We start from the raw sequence: 20,025 nt of genomic DNA, 5'->3' as shown, positions 1-20,025 counted from the left end.
CTGATTTCTAAAGAACAGTTGAAATGAACCAAACCAGACCTACCATGTGTCCCCAACCCCAGTTTTTGAAAAACAGAATTAAAAAAAAAAAAAAAAGCATATTGTCTTCCCACAATCCTACCCAAAAAAAAGAGAGCCATCTAGGATTGTAGCACAAATGTAACGTTTCGCCTAGAGAATAAAGTCGAGGCAAGCTTTAAAATAGCTGAATCCTTATTATCACAAGGTCCTTTATGAATTCTGGATGCAGACCCCCAAAGAAGCCATAAGAAGCAAAATCCTGGGTGGGAATGCCCATGAAAACCTCAAAACAAGTTTCCACATCCTGCTGACCTAGTCGGTGGACCGCCTGCCTGGTGGGGCACAGAACCCGCTTCTGTTTGTTGTTTGTGTGACTGAAAGGCCTCTCTTTGTTCTGTCCTGCAGGGCCATGGATCTTCCGCCAGCATCTTGCTGGCGAGGCCAGTGCTCTAGCATGAAGCCAACATACTCGAACACCGACCGAGGGCCTCTTTTCCAATCTGTGTTCATCGATGCTTCTGACATAGCATGCTTATGACGCTTTGCTCATTAGATTTATATTTATTTATAGTGTACATGTATTTATAGTGTACATATTATGGGCTGATTAAGTAGGTCAGTGTGAAAGTCATTTGCTACCAAGTCTGGTAACCTGAGTCTGATTCCTGGGACCTGCATAGAGGGAAGAGAGCCAACTCCTGAAAAGTGTTGTTCTCTGACTTCCACACGTGCACCAAAGCAAGTGAGTGTGCATAAACACACACACACACACACACACAATAAATAAATAAACATGAATTATTAGTAAATGTATTATACATAAAATTGTGTGTGTGAGACGGGAGATAAAAGGGTAATAATTGGGGGTGAATATGATCAAAATATAAACACACATGTAAAATTGTCAAAGAATAAGTTTTTGAAAATTTAATTGAGTGTATAGATAAATATGTATGTTGAAACTCATATTTATACACATGTACATATATGTACATACATATGTACATATGCATACATGATGTAAATAATGCAGTTTCTTGTAAAAAGAAAGTTCTGAGGGGCTGGAGAGATAGTCAGTAAAATATGTCCTGTGCAAGCACAGGACCTGAGTTCAGGTCCCCCCTCCCCAAGAACCCATGTTAAAAAAAAAAATAAAAAAGCTGGGCATGGCAGTGCCCATCTGTTATCTCAGTGCCTGAAAGACACAGACAGGAGGATTCCTGGGGCTCACTGGACATCATATCTAGCCAAATGGGAGAGCTCTAGATTCAAGTGAGAAACCTTGTCTTGAAAAATAATATGAAAAGCCAAGCAGTGGTAGCACACACCTTTAATCCCAGCACTCGGGAGGCAGAGGCAGGCAGATCTCTGTGAGTTCAAGGCTAGTCTGGCCTACAAAATGAGCTCCAGGACAGCCAGGGCGGTTACACAGAGAAACCGTGTCTCGGGGGAGAAAAAGAAAAAGAAGGTGGAGAGCTGAAATTGATTCAAGCTTCCTCCACACACAAACATACACACATATGCACACACAAATGTTATATACCTGTGTAAGTGGAAGCTCATACATGCATATACACAAAAGCTCAAGCACTTCCCATAAGGCTGGGGATGCTCGATGCTTCCCCGTTAGGTTTAAACTCAGTATAGAAGGCAGTTCCGTAGTTCTTCAACTGGACTAAGCCAACAGACACTGTGCTCTCCAAGGATGTGAAGATCTTGGAGCTATCTAACTAACCACACAGCTTCATTGGCATTGCACAGTGCCCCCCAAGAAATGGGCAGGCATTTACTGGGGTCTTTGTGTTGCCTGAGATCCCCTGAGGGGTCAGAAGAATGCCTGACTTGGGGTTTTCAAGTTCTGTATTCCTGTTGTCTCTACCCAACATCTGAGAGGTCAGGGTAGACATGACATCAAGACTGGCCATCCCCTACTCAAGAAAAACACTGGTGGACAGCGGTGTCCAAGTGGCCTGCAGGATGTCTCACAGCAGTGGTATGAGCAGAGCCTTTGGGCCCCAGCAATCTTCTGCCAAGGTATCTACATCCATGTAAATAAAGAAGCCAGGGAGAAAATACAATAGGCGGCAGAGCCACCAGTGAGCTAGAGAGAACTCTAGCCTGGGAATCTGAATTTTAGCTACAGCTTAACTGCACATTTTCTTTGTTTCCGGACAAATCCCTTTTTGTGCCTCAGTTACTGGCTTCGTACAGGCAATGGCCAGAGATGGTCACAGCCATTGAGAACAATAAATTGCTCTGATAATGAGACAGAGAGAGAGAGACGGAGACAGAGGAGGCACAATCTAAGCAGTTCAAATCTGCCTCCCTGGGAAATACAAGTCGACAACACTCAGAAAGTTCACGTGTGTGGAGTTCCCAGGCATGCTTCAAAACCAACTTCCTGGTGTCGGAATTTGCTGGAAGGGCTGGGAGGCTTGCCAGCAAGTCCATCAAAGTTCACTTAGATTTGCATTTTCACTGTGTGTGACAAGCTTTTTAGTAAACAGGCTCTCCTGGGCTGTCACTCTAGGGGAGTGTACTTCAACGTTCTTTCCAGCAGTGTTGGCTTGCTGAACTCAGGCCTGGAGAGCCTCCCATACAGGTTTTCTCCCTCCTTGTCTGAACTCTGCTTGGGTTCCATGTCCATTCTTCCCATGGCTTGCACTTCCCTTGGTATCACATGAGAGGAGCTGCTGGGTCACATAGAGTCACTACAATGAATAAAAGGAAGTTTCCTCTTTTAATTTTGATACGGAGTTCTCTCTACCTTCTTAAACTGACTTGGGAGACAGAGGCAGGTGGATCTCTGTGAGTTCGAGGTCAGCCTGGTCTTTAATGAAGCAAGTTCCAGGACAGCCAAAGCTACACAAAGCAACCCTGTCTTGAAAAATAAGAAAACAAACCAACAAACAAGAGAGAGAGAGAGAGAGAGAGAGAGAGAGAGAGAGAGAGAGAGAGAAGGAAAATAAAACAAAACAACAAAAGCAAACAAACAAAAACAAAAACTGACTAGTGTCCTCTGTCTCCAACGAGTACTGGAGAAAAAATTGTACTGTTTGGTTTTCCAGACTTGGAGATGGAAGATAGTATTTGAATGTATGCCCTACACACAAATAATTAGGGTTTGTGCATGCATTTGTATGTATATGTGTGTGCCTATTCACATGGACGTAAATGTGTGTGCCTGTGAAGGTCACAAGTCAACTTCTAATGCCACTCCTCAGGCACTGGGACTCCTTGTTTTTTTTTTAGACAGGATCTCTCACAGGTCGGGAATTTGCCAATTACAATAGGCTGGCTCACCAGTGGGCCTCAGGGATCCCTGTCTCTCCTCAGTGCTAGGGTTACAAGTGGGCTGCTTTTGCAACTGAGCTGTCTTTCTAACCCCACAAAGGTCAGTTTAAGAAGCCCCCACCCTCCCCCCACCGCTGTTTTTGTTTTGGCTTAATACAAGAGTAACTAAGCCAGCAGAACTCCATCGACAGAGGCCATATATTGCTGCAATAGGGCATTCTTTTGGGAAAAAAAAATTATCTTGTCAAGATAAAAGTCAGTCTAGTTTATATTGGCCAGCTTCTATGTTAAGAGAAGTCCCAATGCCAGCAAGGAAGGCTTGTTTGTTTAAGTTATCATCATGGTAGATCCCACAGCCTCCCTCTAACCGAGAATGTCTATAACCATGCCGTCTAGGTGGTTTCATGCGTTTTCTCTCTAGTACCCAGGAGCCCACTGTCTCTCTGAGTGCAGAGGGGTCAGCACTGAAATCTCACAATGAGAGCAGATAACTCTGTTGGCGAATGTGATGACCACCCAAGTGACTCCAGTATCTTTCATCCTAATGCCAATGGCAATTTTTTGCCTACGACAGATAACGGCCAGAACGTGGTCTGACAACTGGACCTGGAGTCGAAGCAGCTGTCACCTGCTTGTCTCTTTCATTTGTTGTGAATATTAATTTTTCTTGGTTTGAGGGTTTCTTGAATTGTACTGGAATTCCCCCTTTTCTTATAAATAGAGATGCAAGCAATGCTTAACTTTTTTGCTGTTGTTGTTGTTTTGTTTTGTTTTGAATTTTGAGAATGGATTTCTCTACGTAATTTGAGGGTAGCCTCAAACTCATGATCCTCCGGCCTCAGCCTCCTGTATTCTGGGTTTACAGACCTATGTCACCACACCTGGCCCCAGAGTTTGCTTATATTTAGAAATCTAAACACTCTTTTGTTGGGCCCTGAAACTGTGGAAGAAGTAGAAGCATGTCCCGGACTATCAAACCTTATTGGCAGTTGTAATTTTGATTTTTTTTCCCCTGGTATTTTGGTTGGCTGGTTGCTTGGTTTTGAGACAGGGATATGCAGCCTAGTGGCCTCGAATTTGCGACCCTCCTTGTTTGCGTTTGTTTCTGTGACAGAATCTCACTCTGTAGACCAGGCTGGCCTCAAACTCACAGAGCTTTTCCTGCCTCTGCCCCCAAGGGCTAGGATTAAAGGCTTGATCCACCAAGCCTGGCCTGCAAAACATATTCTATTTATTCGTTTATCTGAGTCCATGGGCACTGTGTGTGGGCTCACACATATGCTGCAGTGCGTGTGTGGAAGTCAGAGCTCTCCTTCAATCATGTGGTTCTGGGAGATCACACTCAAGTCGTCAGGCTTGGTAGCCAAGCACCCCTCCCCACGGAGCCATGTCGTCAGCCCATAGGATAACGCGTGTGCTTGAAGTATCCTCCTAGCATGTCTCTGTGAGAGATGTAAGACATACCACGGCATCACTTACTGTCTGTAGCTGTCAGAGCTTTTCGAGCGCTTGGTTATCTCAGCTCCCTTTGTACTACTGAATGTGACTTTGGGAAATGTTTGTTTTTAAGCCAGAAGGCTGATGAGCGGATCCTGGGCGTTTAATATGTTCAAGCATTGTCCACACATCTTCCTATGGCTTCTCTTTCAAAGGATTCTAGCCAGTCTGTTAAGTATACATGAAACCCACAGCCAGCTAAGAGCCCTCCCTCCGGCCCTTTTCAAAAAGCCCATAGAAGGGGGCTCTGGCACGAAGGCCACTGAATCTCTTCCAGCTCTCCTGAAAATTTTCCTTGCTGATTGAGCAAGGGTGTGACCGCAATCTCGCCTTTGTCTGTTTTCCCTACTTGCCTTTTTTTTTTCTTTTCCTTTTTTGCTTGGCTCTTTAAATTCCAACACAGTCAGTAGTTAACTTACACCAAGACCCCAGTCTTGCTTTCGATGGGGATCTGAATGAATGTAGACACACAGGCTGGTGACAGCAGCTTCGGTGTTGATAAGTCCCGGTGATTTGATCTGCTTCTTAGACCCTCCACACACAACCCCTTTTATAACACTAAATGTCCTCTCTGCACAGGGGAGGGGGACTTCGAGGAGGTCAAACAGAGGGGAACAAAAAGAATATTCGGCATCTGAAAAACAGTGAAACTGTCCCACGAGTGCCGTGGCGTAGAAGAAAGGCTCTTTCTTGCATCAGTTCTAGAAGGTCCATCTCTGTTGCCGTGTCCACAGTTTGTGGAAGTGTGTATTCCTACAAACACGGATCTGGTTTCACCGCACTTCTGCCAACGTCAGTGAGGTGGGCAGTGCCACCCACAGAAGCACACATGGCATGCTGCTGAGCTATTTTCTCCTTCACAGATGCACAGGTCAGAGTTGAGAAAGCCTCGCCGCGGTTTCAACATCAGCTTTGTTTTAGTGTGTGTGCATGCACATGTGTGCGCACGTGCACACGAGTGCAGGTACAGCCAGGTGTCCACCTCTGCCTTTCCTCTTGTTTGAGGCAGGGTCTCTTGTCGCTCCTTGTTTTGGATACCAGGTCCTTGAGCCTCTGGGGGAATTCTCCTGTCTCTTCCTTCCGTCTTGTAGAAACACTGAGTTTACGGGCGCACTGTGCTTGGCTTACATGGGTTCTGGTGATTCACACTCAACCCCCCAGGCTTGTGTAGCAAGTGCTCTACCCATAGGGCCAGCTAACCCAGTCCTCAACATGCTTGTCATTGAAAGCTGCACTGTATAGAAGTGACTCTACGAATCCACATCTGGATACAGAGTGGAGCTCACAAACTTAGAGTGCCATGGCATAAAGCACCCATAATCTGCAGGGGTCCTGAAGGTAGAACTCCATGTGGGTGTTCTCACAGCACGCTGCCCTACAGACAGAGGGCATAGGGCTTCCAGGAATGCACAAGGACACCTCTACTGCTGTGAGGCCTAGAGAGCAGATTTGGAGTTCAGATGTTATTGTCCAAGGCCGTTGAGTGTAAGCTCAGCTCTCTTTTGTCCATGGAACTATGCATTAGAATCCTCCCCCAAATTCCTGTTTGCACCCTGTCACACAGAATAGCCTTTTGCCCCCAAACTGAGATCTCTATTTTAAAAGAAGAAATGGTAGGAATTACAGCCAGGAAAACTGTTGCTCATCTCGTCTCCACAGAACCCCTCCCTGTAGAGTATTTCCTTTAGTTCTTAAGACAAATCACAAGGTTCCAGTGTTCTGGTGAAGCACCCGCCCCAGCCCACTGCATCTGCCTGCCTGTCCACTTAAGAATGCACACATCCATGCTGCAGCCAATCCTGTAACCTTGACTGAGCAGCAAAGCTCATCCTGACTCTTCTGGGAGGACCCGGAGCCTTAAGCAAGAGGGCAGTCTACGTGACTAAAACATACCAACTTCCTCTTTCATAAGTCGTCACATGGTGAGCTACAATTACAATTCCTGCCTTGTCTGTGCGAATTGCAGACACATTGCCTCACCCTAGAAACCCCACTCCTGTGTGTGTGGAGGAGGCAGGCTGTAACTCCAGCAGCAGCCGCTTTGGACAAGATCCAGCTCCAGTCTGCGCCGGGAGGGAGGGCGGGTGGGTGGAAGACAGAAACAAAGCTATGTTTACTTAGCATACATCGATTAAAAAAAAAAATCTGCTCCAGAGTTACATGAAAGGCCAGGCAGCATGAAAGGCTGTTGATACAGTATAAGGAATTGCTGCCCTGGATCCAGGACTTGCCTTAACCCCGTGGAGCCGGGTTCCTTTTTATGGAGGACAGCCCAGTCTGAAATAGCCTTTCCGTTTTCCAGCAGGCAGGCATCTCTAGGGGGAAGTTCTAACAGCTGGGTTTCGACATGAAGCCAGTGGTGTGAAATACAAAGGAAATGCCGGTCTTTTGGAGAAGTAAAGCTCCACTTAGCATTTCTCAAGGCAGACATTGTACCTCAGTAATTCTATTTCGGGCTGCAGTGGCGGCTTTCCCTGGAGAGGGCATTGAGGGCCGCTGGCAGGTGAACGGAGTAGAATCAGGCCAGGCTCTCATGCAGGGTTCTGCTTTGTTTTAATGTCTCAGTGTCTGCCTACTGGGTCATCTCATAGGGTACTGAGATGACTCTGCAGATGGGGCAGCTTCCTCTCCACTCAGGATCCCCACGGGCAAAATCACGTGGTCAGATGAGTGGCACAGGGTCTTGGAAGAGAGTGACCAGACTGACAGGTCCTGGAGCAGGTGCCCAAACCAGCTGGCACCAGCTGCTTCTGGGAATGGATCCGGGTAGGCCCCATTCCAGGCTTGGAGAGGGTGAGGCAGGCTTATGACTGGAAGGGGAGATGGGGAGGCCCTTGACGCAGGTGTACCTTCTCCGGAAAGCCCCGAGAGACGTTCAAGGTTAGCCTGTGGACGCCCTTGGCATCTGGCATTAAGCTTTCTGTGCCATCTCCAACAGGTTTATTCTTGTGCTCTGAGTAGTTCCCTGAGCCGCTTCTCTATGGGGCGTGTTTCCTCTTGTGGCTATTCTTTGAAGCAACCTGGCATTTTTCAATAGCAGCAACTGGAGAGGAACGTCAGCAGAATTTTTCTTTCCTCCCTTTCCACCTTCCAATCCAGTTGTAGAAAAGATAATGTAATTAGTACCCTGTTCTTCCCACACTTAGCCAGCTCATTCCAGTCTTGGGGAGAGAAGTGGGCCTGTGTTGTTCACCACAAAAACGGCTCTTACACCCAGCCAACTGCGTGTGTAGGTCCCAAATGAGAGGGTCAGCCTGAGTGACCGATCACAGACAGCACACACCAAATCCCTGCTCCCTATCAAAGTGTACATCTCGGAGTCCCGTCCACTCTGGGCAGCCCGCACTGCCCACCGTGGAAGGGAGCAGCGAAGCGAAGCGGCCGAGCGCGCCTGCGCCCACTGGGCTAAGCCGGGTGGGACAACGGAGAGCCAAATCCACCCGCCAGCCGCACGCCCCTGGCGCACAGGGGGTAGCCGGCGCCTGGGGCTGGCGGCTCCAAGTTCGGCCGGAGTGGAGATGGGGGGGGGGGGGGCAGAGCCTGCGAGCCAGAGTCCGGGGGCGGGAACTGCGCCGTGACGCGGCGCGCTGCAGAGCCCAGATCCCTGGAATGTGCACTAACTCGGCTCGGCTTCAGGGCCCGCGGCGCTGGGCACGTCTGTGCCGAGCCTGCGCAGTGGTGGCGTCCCTTGCCCACGTCACGCGCTTGCCGCGCGGACCTACATAAGACGCTGGGGCGGCGGCGCCGAAGGCCGTGTTGAGCCTGGGTTGTGCATTCTCGTTTCAGTGCACGCGCAAAGGAGGCCGGGCCTGCCTGAGCGCACCAGGCCGTCCAGAGTTTGTAAAACTTAAAGGGGCAGCGACCGTGTGTTGCTTCCTCGACCAAAGCAGGGCAAAGCGTGCTGATTGCGCGCGCGCGCGCTCAGCTTACGCCAAGTGAGACTCTTAACAGAGAAAGTCCCAAAGTGTGCCTTGCTATGCTCGAAATCCCATGCTCAGGAGGCTGCCAGTAACCAAGCGACAAAGTGGCATTGCGGGTATAATAAAACAGTTTGCGCGATTTAATCAAAAGGACACGGCCATGGGGTTGAGCATCCTGGCTGGGTCGGCGGGAGACAGGGGACCCCCCCCCCCAAGGGATCAGAGCAGCACACCTGCAGCGCCAGGGCCGCGCGAACTCGTGCAGCGCGTTCCAGCCCCTGCGCGCACGCGAGCGAGAAAGGGAAGAATCCAGGGCGGCGCGCGCGAGAGCGCGGAGGGAGGGCGGGCGCACGGGCCGCGCGCGCCAGGGAGGGAGGGGGCCGCGCAGGCGCCGTGCGGAGCTGTCGAAGAATCAAGTCTGTAGAAGTGGAGCGGCCGCGGCGGTAGCAGCAGCAGCAACAGCAGCGGCGCAGGAGCTGAGCTGCACTGGGTGCTGTGCAGCGGTCGCGCCGGGGCCTAGGACCGAGCTGCACGCCGCCACGCGCGGCATGCCCCGCCGCTCGGACTGAGCTGCCGCGGCGGCTGCCCCGCGTCCCCCGTCCCCCGCGCGGCTCTGCGCGCCCGGCGCCACCGCGACCTGCTGCGCTCGCGGCCCGTCTTCGCCCCGGTCTGGAGGCCCGAGCCCGCGGCCCCGGCCGAGCCGCCGCCCCCGCGCACGCCGCGCCGCCCCGCCGCCCGTGGGGACCTGCAGCCGCGCCCCACCGCGCGCCCGCCGCCCTCGTGCCCGGGGGCGCCGCGCGGGCGCCGCGCCGGCCCGGGCTCTGCCGCCGCCGCCTCCTCGCCTGCGGCCGCCGCCGCCGCTAGTCGCGCAGACGCGGGCTTGGGCCGGCCGGCGCGCGCGCGCGGGGCCCGCGGGGGCGGCGGCGTCCCCTCCTCGCCCGGCTCCTCCTGCAGCGCGGCAGGCTGTGCGGACATGGCCACGGCGGTGGCGGTGGCGGCCGCGTCTCGGCGCCAGTCGTGCTATCTGTGTGACCTGCCCCGCATGCCCTGGGCCATGATCTGGGACTTCACGGAGCCCGTGTGCCGCGGCTGCGTCAACTACGAGGGCGCCGACCGCGTGGAGTTCGTCATCGAGACGGCGCGCCAGCTGAAGCGTGCTCACGGCTGCTTCTCCGAGGGCCGCTCCCCGACCGGCGCGCAACCCGCCACCGCCAAGCCACCGCCACTGTCGGCCAAGGACTTACTGCTGCAGCCGCCGCCGCAGCTGGGCCACGCGGGCGCCGAGGCCGCGCGCGCTCAGGCCATGGAGCGCTACCCGCTAGCGCCGGATCGGGCCCCGCGCCTGGCCTCCGACTTCGGCACGCGTGCGGGTGCGGGCCTCCCGCAGTCGGCCGCGCCGCAGCCCACGCCGGCGAACGGCATCCTGGTGCCCAACGGTTTCTCCAAACTGGAGGAGCCGCCGGAGCTGAATCGCCAGAGCCCGAACCCGCGGCGCGCACACGCCGTGCCGCCCACCCTGGTGCCGCTGGTGAACGGCTCCGCCGCGCTGGGGCTGAGTGGCCGTGCTGCGGCCACACTGGCCGCGGTGAGTGGGACGCCGGGCCTGGGCACCCAGCCCCCGGAGCTGGGCACCCACAAACGGCCGGCGTCGGTGTCGGGTGCGGCGGAGCACGAGGCGCGGGAGCCTAGCAAGGAGAAGGCGCAGCCGGCGCACCGGAGCCCGGCCGACAGCTTATCCGGCGCGGCCGGGGCGAGCGAGCTCGGCGCCGACGGTGCAGGCAAGGGTCGAGCGCCCGGGGAGCAGGACTGGGCCAGCAGGCCTAAGACGGTGCGCGACACGCTACTGGCGCTGCACCAGCACGGCCACTCGGGGCCCTTCGAGAGCAAGTTCAAGAAGGAGCCGGCCCTGACTGCAGGCAGGTTGTTGGGTTTCGAGGCCAACGGGGCCAACGGGTCTAAAGCAGGTAGGGGCGGCTGTGGGGCGAGGGGAGAAGGGGTCGAGGGTGTGGAAGGTAGAGACAGCGCGGACGCGTGTGTGCTGAGGGAGCCACTCTGAACATGCACGGTTTTGCTTTAGCCCAGAAACAACAAACAGCCAACTTCCTGGTCGGCCTAAGGCTGAACCAGCGCTTAGTGGCAACGTGGTTCCTTTGCTGAACCAGCACAACAGGGATGAGTCAGAGCGGGCTGATAGGCAGCGACACGGCGGCGTTTTCCTTTCCCAGCACATTCTTGGATGGGAGCATGAGGGCAGCAGTCACCCTTTAACCTGTCGGGGACGTTAGCAGTCACATGCTCTGGTTGGGGGTTGAAACCTTTTCAGGCAGGCTCGCATGGCTTAGCTCTTGGAAGTGGTGTGCAGGCTCAGAGCCCCTTACTAAAGGACGCGTTAGAAGGTGCATGCAGAACTTGTGTGCTAGGTGTGTTTTTGGGAGATGGGAAATGTCTCTTTGGGTACATTTCCGTTAATTTTCCTTTTCTTCCATTCCTGTCTCTATTCAGTTGCAAGAACAGCAAGGAAAAGGAAGCCTTCTCCAGAACCGGAAGGGGAAGTCGGGCCCCCTAAGATCAATGGCGAGGCTCAGCCTTGGCTGTCCACTTCCACAGAAGGGCTCAAGATCCCCATCACCCCTACATCCTCTTTTGTGTCTCCACCACCCCCCACTGCCTCTCCTCATTCCAACCGGACCACACCGCCTGAAGCGGCCCAGAACGGCCAGTCCCCCATGGCAGCCCTGATTTTAGTAGCAGACAATGCTGGAGGCAGTCACGCCTCGAAAGATGCCACCCAGGTTCACTCCACCACCCGGAGGAACAGCAGCAGCCCGCCCTCCCCCTCCTCTATGAACCAAAGAAGGCTTGGCCCCCGAGAGGTGGGGGGCCAGGCCACCGGCAGCACAGGAGGACTGGAGCCGGTGCACCCCGCCAGCCTCCCAGACTCCTCTCTGGCCGCCAGCGCCCCCCTGTGCTGCACCCTCTGCCACGAGCGGCTGGAGGATACCCACTTTGTGCAGTGCCCATCTGTCCCTTCGCACAAGTTCTGTTTCCCTTGCTCCAGACAAAGCATTAAGCAGCAGGGCGCTAGTGGAGAGGTCTATTGTCCGAGCGGGGAGAAGTGCCCTCTGGTGGGCTCCAACGTCCCCTGGGCCTTCATGCAAGGAGAGATCGCCACCATCCTCGCCGGAGATGTGAAAGTGAAAAAAGAGAGAGACTCGTGACTTTCTGCGTTCAGAAAAGCCCACGGTTACCTTTAACGAAAACTTCTTGAACTGTATATAAATCTCCATATATATATATATATATAAATATATATATCCAAGACAAGGGAAATGTAGACTTCATAAACATGGCTGTATAATTTTGATTTTTTTTGAATACATGTGTTTCTATATTTTTTTTTTTTTTGACGACAAAAGGTATGTACTTTCAAAGGCATTTTCTTCTTTTGTTAATGTTATTAGGCTGTCTGTGCTTGACTGGTGACAGTTGCTCTTCTATGTAGGCTGTGACTTGGCTGCTTTTTTCTTTTTCTTTTCTCTCTCTTTTTTTTTTTTTAAAGAGCACTTGGCAAACAAATGCTTCTAGCCGTATTTGTATGCACTTATTTTAAAAAAGAAAAAAAAAAGCCAAATACATACATTTTTCTGACATTGTAAGATTGCCTTACTGTCTGTCTGTCATTCCTCATTGCTGGCCCCTCTCTCAGGCTGGAGGTCAGTTGGTGGAGAAGGGAGGGAGTGAGTGGAAGGGGGCACTTTTGCCAGAAGGGCATGCCCCTGAGAGGTGTCACCCACTTAGCAGGCCCTCTCGGAGGGTGGGGAAATGGGGTTTGAATCTTGGGGTTCAGTTCTTGCAATATCGATAGTCAGAGGTGCTGCTGAAAGGTTGGCAGGATTGCGTGTCTGGGAGGCTTTTGTTTTTGTTTTTATTGAAGGCAAGTTGACTGGTGTTTGCTCTGCCCATGTGACCAGTTGTAAGATTTCCATGCTGCATGCTCCTTGGTTGCCCTGCTGGTGTTTTAATAGTTGTAAAGGGTGGTGTGCAAATAAGATGGCCTTGCTGCCGTTTTTTACAGCAGAGCCCGGCTCTGCAGCGCCACTCGGCCTTCCCGAACACTCTAGGGCCTTTTCCGATGGCTGTTGCAGGCCAGGTGGACTCGTGGGATTGGTTTCATTTCTGTTGCGTGTTTTGTTCTGTTCTGGTTTGTCCCTTTCATTTACCTGTCGTGTTCCTGTGGCCATTGCTGTTGTCCCCACACCCTGTTGTAATGAGTGCTCACTCGCTCCCTGGCGCAGTGTGTACATTGGCAGTTACAGCCCTGGGTGCTCCGAGGACCTGTGGGCATCTCCGTGGTGGGGCCCACTGTGGGTGGAGGAAGCCTGGCAGTTTCCTCCTTCGGTGTGCGTGCCTGAAGTAAGAAGTGAATATTACTGTTCTGGAAAAAAAGAGATAAACTAGTGAAAGCTACAGACATGAAGGGTTTTTACATAAGCAAGCCCCACCTCCCAACTACTTTTAGAAGCCTTTTGTAAACTAATTTCTTTCGATCACTGTTTTGCATTGGTGAAGTGATTGTTTTTAATGTAAACAACAACAGGTCATTAGTTATTAGTAGTGGGTGCCCCTTAGTGATGTTGGGTTTTGTGGGTTTTTTGTTTTTTTTGTTTTGTTTTTTAATTCCCCTTTGTGCTGTTTTGGTTTAATGTCAACAGGAACACTACCCTAAACCCTGAGGTGCAGGTGTTTATGACTTGGCCTTGTAGGCTCAGTCTTGGCTTCTAAGTCTGCTATGGTTTGTGGTGTTTTTCACAGCCTAGATTCCATTTTAATTTGAAAACATAGGTTATCACCAGCTTGGGATCATTTCTAGTTGTTTGATCTTTTTTTTTTTTTCCATTTTTTTTTAAAGGTGGTTTCTTTAGTAGTCAAGTTACTAACGCTTGAAAACCAGTGACACTGCACCAAATACAGTATTTCTTGTTGTGTTTTCCGTGAGTGCACCTCATCCTCCAGGCTCTTGTTACCAGTCATTGTGATGTTACAGACAGGCTTGCACGATAGACCAGTTCGTCGTTACTGTGAGTCAGATCCAACTGGTCTCTGAGGCGGATGTACACACACACACACAGCAAAGTCAGTTTCACCTGCCCATAAAGACGTTTGTGAAGGACCCAGCTCTTATGGTCTGTAGTATAAATGTGTTTCTAAGCACTTTATTATAAACTGGAATTTGACCTCATAGATGTTACAACTAGATTAGTCATTTGACCTAATTTGCTGTGGCTGTCTGTATCTTTTGCAATCTCAACACAGATAAGCTCTCAAAAAAACATGAATAAAGAACCATCCTGCCGAATGGGAGAAGTCTGTCCAGCTGCGGAAAAGGCCACCTGTGGTTTCTCTGTGCTAGTGGCAAAGGAGGCAAATCTTGACCTGTTTTAAGGGGGGGGGGTGCACTTTTGAGATGAAGGGCCCGTGTGCATCTGCCCAGCTTTGGGAGGCCTTCAGAAGACTTGTAGCCAGAGTGTTGTCCTGGAGAGGGTGGGGTGGGGGAGTCTTTCTCTGGCCTGCTCTAAAACCGTTCACCTGGGGACCTGGGTTGATCTTTTCTTGTCCTTGATGACATTGTGGATGTTGTCCACAGCTGGATAGATGATGTCAGAGTCCCAACACTATTCCAGCCGTGACTTTAACACTCAGAATATTAGGGGATGGGGTGTCAACAGTCCCTTTTTGCTTTAACAAATTATAGAATTTAACAGATATAGTTAGTGTCTTTCATGTGGCCTCACTCTGAAGTTACGAAAACGTACACATGGTTTACAGCTTTTCTATATATCTTTTCCTGGCCACCAAGTGTTTTGAAAGTGTGCCACCTTTTAACCTTTGCTTTTTTTTTTTTTTTTAAGTTGAAGGTGATAATTTTTCTATATATGATGAAACTCATGTCTACTGAAATAAGTGTAATCTTAGCTATCAACATTATATTTTAAAACCATGCTATGGAAATATCACCTGCGTTCTGTCATTTGTCAGATTTACAGTACTTTTTTTTTTTCCTTTTAGCATTAAATAAAAATAAAATTGGGAGCACTGAATGTTTTCCAAGGCTTTTTTTAATTTTTTAAACCATGTTACTTGCTGGACTGAAGGATGGATGGATGGGGTAGGGGTTTGCAGGAGAGTAAGATAAAGGACTACAGAGCAGCTCTGGGCGAAAGGAGCCAGGGAAAAGGGCAGCAGCGGGAGGGACACAGATAAGAGCTGGGCAGAGGTCATCTGGGAGACGCTTGTTTGTTTTTCAGCTGGCTGGTGAGCCTGCCACTCTGCAAGAGGGTTGGAGGGGACAGACAGTGGGGACATTCAACTGCCTGTCCCGACCTGGATCTGCTCTTTGAAATGTTTTGTGATAACCACCATCTTGGGCCGTAGAGAGTACATGGACGGCGGGAGTGGGGTCTACATTTGGGAAAGCTGTGGAATGGAGTGGGAGGTGAAGCCACGGGCAAGCTTGTTTAGGTGTGAAGCCCCAGGTGTGGTTAACTGGTGCCCATCTCCACGTAGTACGGGATTCCTGCAGGGCACGTGTTTTGATCTCTTGACCTGTGGCTGGGAAGACTGATAGGAGGCTGAAGTTTAGGAAGTGCAAGGCTAGACTCTATACAGAGTAGCTGTATGTTCTAAAATGACAGCAGCAGCATCTTTGGGGGGTGGTTCCATGTATTTTAAATCTGTGCCCTTAGTCCACTGAACGCATTTTTCAAAAAACTATAAATGTCTTTTATCTTTTAATAAAATAACAAGAAATAGCTTAAACAGCTTTGTTTTTTCTTCAAAATGCTAGATTTTTTTTTTTAAGACAGTGTCTCTTGGAGAAGTCACTTACAAATCTTCAAGACACCTTCCAAGGATAAACATCAGTGATTACACCCAGTGTTTTCAGTTAATTAGATTCTTGATGTGGGGAGGAAAGAGTTAAAAGAATTTGGGAATCCCAGTTCTGAGACAAGTCTTCATTACTCAGTCTTTTTGCACAAGATTTATAGATTTATTTTATTTGAAGAGTGAAGTGCCCATCTTCCTGATTTCTGAGTATTCACGGAATCCTTGAGCAAAATGTTCAGTTTGGGTAGCTACCATTAGTCCCAAGTCACCCTCCTGCTTGCCTTCTGTTCATAGGAAACTAGAAGACATGCCCTTCCTTGGTCATGGACCAAGGTCAGACGCTCTGTGAATGGAATTCATACTCATTCCATCATCTAGGGTTCTAGATCCAGGGCTGTGGTTAACGCCATAAGCGCTACTGCTTGCTTAGGCCCACAGTATCAGAATTAAAGAGTACAAACAGAAATACAAGATTCCTAGACTGTCAACCATATAGGTCCCTCCTTCCTGTTTCTGGGGACAGCCTGCATCTTCAGCCTGGCTGAACCCCACCCCCCACCCCACCCCACCCCCTTTCCTCTGAGCCACAAAAATAAAACATGTAGCTTATCAGCTAAGAAACTGGAAGTTGGGAATGACTGGGTTTATGGATTAGCACTGAATGTCTCTGAACCTCCCAGGTAAATGGGTACTTGGGGTACCACACTCCCCCTGTTGATCAGTATTAAGAATGTACAGGGCTGAAGGAGTAGGTCGGTAGTAGAGTGCTCGGCTAACGTGCATGAGGCCCTGGGTTCAAGAACGGCACTAAAGAAACAACTCATCAGTGAACTTTTTAACCCAGCAATACGTCACCTGCCCCATGTCAGCCTGATTGAAGACCAGTGCCCTTTAATTTATGACAGCTTTTTAAAAAAGGCTATTAAAGTGTATGGAGGTGCGCGTGTGCGCGTGTGTGCGTGCATGTGTGTGTGTGTAAATCACAACACTGTATGCCTCTTGGTGGGACTGTGCAATATCAAGCAGTCCACGCAATAAGAAAGGTATTAGGGCAAAAGTACCATAGAGACAGATAATGATACTGAATTATTTAGACATGGTATCATAAAGGCTGTTCTCTAAAGACAGCCCCATTGTGTAGCCCTGGAACTTGCTGTGTAGATCAGGCTGGCCTCGACTCAAAAAAGATCTGCCTCCCTCTGCTTCCTGAACTCTGGCATTAATGGCATGTGACACCACACCTGGTTAAAAAGTGTTCTTTTATTTTGAGTGAAAACAAAACCAAAAACACAGTAACTACTGACATGGTATAAGTTTCTTCTATGATACCACCTTCATTATGTCTGGGAAAATCATAGGCTGGCCCTTTATAACTTGCCACCTCAAAATCAAACAGCTTGCCTCCAGTGGGAGTTAGACTATCCCACAATCATCGGAGATGCCTCCTTCCCACATTAGATTAGATCCAGAGACCAAGATGACAGAATTCCCAGTGAGAATTCAGAGCACCAGGTACGGATTGGCCTTTGAATGGGGCTACAGAACTCAGATGGTAAAACACACACAGCATATCCTCCACGACAAGCTAAAACACCCTGTATAGAGTCATACCGCCACATTTGAATATTTCTAAATATAGTGTACATTTTGGGCCAAATAACTTGTTACATAATCTGGAGGTCTCACCCCTTAACCACTCTTACTTAGCAATTAGTAATTCTAAGGAAGTCATCAGCACCAGCTAACCGTTCAGATGCTCACCAGGGAACAGGTACTGGGCACGGATGAGTCAAATTTTGTTCGGTGTGCATGTAGGTAAAAACAACCTTAGCAAATATTTAGGTCACTGCAGACTTCTCTGCCACTTAGAAAACATCTTTCCTGCGGCAGCACAGTGTCTTCTGAACTGTACTTATGTGGCTGTGTCTTCAGAAAACAAAGCAGAAACATCATTTTCAGCACAGCTATGGGTCCTGATTTATCTTAATGTATGGGTTTTTTTTTCTGTTTTATTTTTTTAAGTGAGTTACAAATTATGTTCTTTTACGTTAGGATTTTTCAGGTATGCTATCAAGAGATCTGCAGAAAACATGTAAGGATTGCTGGGATCCACCTGAGTTAGCACTTTATAGCCATCTTGGATTGGGTTGCTACCAGGGAAAGGCTGCTGGGGTGGGGTGGGGGGTGGAGAGCTCCACCCGGACTAGAACCTGTATACCCCATTTTGTTATTTGTGCTGCCAACAGCAATTCAATTAGCCTTTGGGGCGATAAAAGATAAAGATTTATTGTACCCCATATACAACTGAAATCAGAATTTCACAGGCGGGTCACAGTCGTTAGAGACACTGTTCTCCTAATAAGCACCATATGGGTGTCTGCCACCATTCCTAAACAGCCCCAAGCAGGCACCTCAAGCTACAGCCCCATTTAGATCCACTTGTGAGGTTAGGGTCAAAGCCACCGGTGGAAAGGCCCCTTCTCTGGGCCAAGGGTACCGTGGCTCTCTTCCTACCAGGAGTATGGAAAGTCGAGTTGAGGCTAACTCCCCCACACGAGAGAACGGAGTGTCCTATCATTTGTATACCAAGCCACAGCAGCTTTCTGACCTAGGAACAGAGTCAGACGTGCATGCGCACAATGCATGCATTGTGCAGCCTACAAGGGCCATGCTTTTGGCGGAGCATCAAAGCGGCTGCTTCGGTCGGCCGCGTCTGCGCACAATCGCGGAGCCCGGGTCACACGGGGCGGGGTCAGGCTGGGGCTTTTCCTTTTCCCTTTTTAACTTTGCGTGGCAGTTTTGAGGGCTCGGGGTTTTGTTTTTTGTTTTTGTTTTAAACCAGGAAGCCTCCAGTCCGGCCAGCCCTAGTCACTCTAACAAAAAGAACGCGGTCAGGCCCACGAGGAACACGCGGAACTGAACTCGCCGCGTGGAGGTCTTCCACTCCCTAACTGACCCGGGACCACAGCTGAGCACGTGGAGTCTGGAGGTCGCTGGGAAAAAGGAAAAGCTCTGGTGTGCCTGGCCCCTGCGTGCCCGGTCCTGCCCTGCCCCACAGTGTGCCTGCTCCACGAACCCCTACTTTGTCCCCCGCTCCGCCCCGCCCCACTCCGCAGTCTCCCCCCCTCCCCCAGTCCACGGACCGCTTCCCCACTCGGCAGACCCCGCCCCGCTCCACAGGCCCCGCCCCTCCACACGGGCGGCGCCCTGCGCTCCAGCTGCCGCGCTAAAATTAGCGTCCCGCGCGTGAGTTGGCGCCCGCAGGAATGCGCGCGCAGGCCGGGGCTACGCGTGCTGCACCAAATAAAGTCAAAGGCTCGTCTGGCGAGCGGGGCTCCGGCGCCTGGGGCCCCCCGAGGGTCACACGCGGCTGCTCGGGGCCGCCAGCGGGTGCTGGGGGGGATTTGCGAAGTTTACAGAAAGCTCCGGACAAACGCCGTCCAAATGTCATTCCGTTTTTGGAAACCATCATGCCCGGGTTTTTAGGGCTGTGGCTATAATAAGCCAAATGTTCCATGCTGGTGCAGTAAACATGCGTGTCTAAGGGACATCCGTGTGAGCAGAGAGCATATCCACGCTGGACCGTCTTCAAAGTGCGTTTAGGAAGCCAACCTCAGGACACGTCCATGTGGGAGCTCCCAAGTCCGATCAGGCGCTGTATCAGCTGGCTGTTCACCCGGATGTACTTCAATGGTGGAACAGATTTAAACTGAGAATATATGTTTGAGGTGTTACACAGTTCACTTCTGATTTTTATGAATTGTTCAATTTAACGCTCTGCAGTACTACAAAAAATAAAAAGAAAAAAAAAAAACATTTTTTTTTTAATACCTGGAATCCCAGCACTGTGGAGGCAGAAGGGTCATAAGTTCAAGGCCAGCCTGCCCTGCATAGTGAATCCCTGTCACAGAAGGAATAAGGAGGGCGCGTATGATGACATTTCTCCCTCAGAGTAGATTGTGCCTAACCCAGTGAGGTATGGACTTCCCTCATTCAGGCGTGAATGACGTAATAGCTTGCCATTGCTTAATCATCAGTTGTAGCACAGGGATGGGACACAAGAGTTTTGTGTCTAGAATCCTACTCACAACTTGCCTGAAGACTCTGCTCAGGCCCTGAGAGGCAATTGTGGTGGAAATCAAAGGCAGGGTGCCCACATTTTATCAAGGAATCTTGAAGGCTTCCTGGTTCAAACTTCTGGGAGAAAATTCCTGCTCTTTCCCTGTGGTTGTGTGTCTAGGGCCAGAGGCTGTTCTCATGGGAACACAAGAGAGTTCTGTGCTGAGAGCTGAAGTCTAAGTTCCCATGGGAACATACCTCTGTATGGCCCATGCTGCACACGGCAGCTGCCACCTGGGGCTGGGAAATCTTCATAGACCATGAGCATCTCAGGGCACCCTGTACACTT

The 20,025-nt window shown here is 50.5% G+C and overlaps 1 protein-coding gene across 2 annotated transcripts; it reads left to right on the top strand.

Moving 5' to 3' along the window:
• Nucleotides 1–9,646: 9,646 nt before the first annotated feature.
• On the top strand, nucleotides 9,647–14,834 carry Irf2bp2 (interferon regulatory factor 2 binding protein 2). Of its 2 annotated transcripts, none has more exons than XM_028889801.2 (2): nucleotides 9,647–10,696; nucleotides 11,235–14,834. In XM_028889801.2, exons 1-2 carry the CDS (start codon nucleotides 9,706–9,708, stop codon nucleotides 11,948–11,950), a joined length of 1,707 nt encoding a protein of 568 aa, XP_028745634.1. In that variant the 5' UTR covers nucleotides 9,647–9,705; the 3' UTR covers nucleotides 11,951–14,834. The 2 variants fall into 2 exon arrangements, with proteins under 2 accessions (XP_028745634.1, XP_028745635.1); XM_028889802.2 differs by having other exon boundaries at nucleotides 9,648–10,648.
• Nucleotides 14,835–20,025: the final 5,191 nt, after the last annotated feature.

Source organism: Peromyscus leucopus, chromosome 5 (genome assembly GCF_004664715.2).
Source record: "Peromyscus leucopus breed LL Stock chromosome 5, UCI_PerLeu_2.1, whole genome shotgun sequence".
Taxonomy (NCBI): Eukaryota; Metazoa; Chordata; class Mammalia; order Rodentia; family Cricetidae; genus Peromyscus; species Peromyscus leucopus.
Note: the sequence above shows the minus strand (reverse complement) of the source record. Positions and strands in the feature narration are given on the sequence as shown.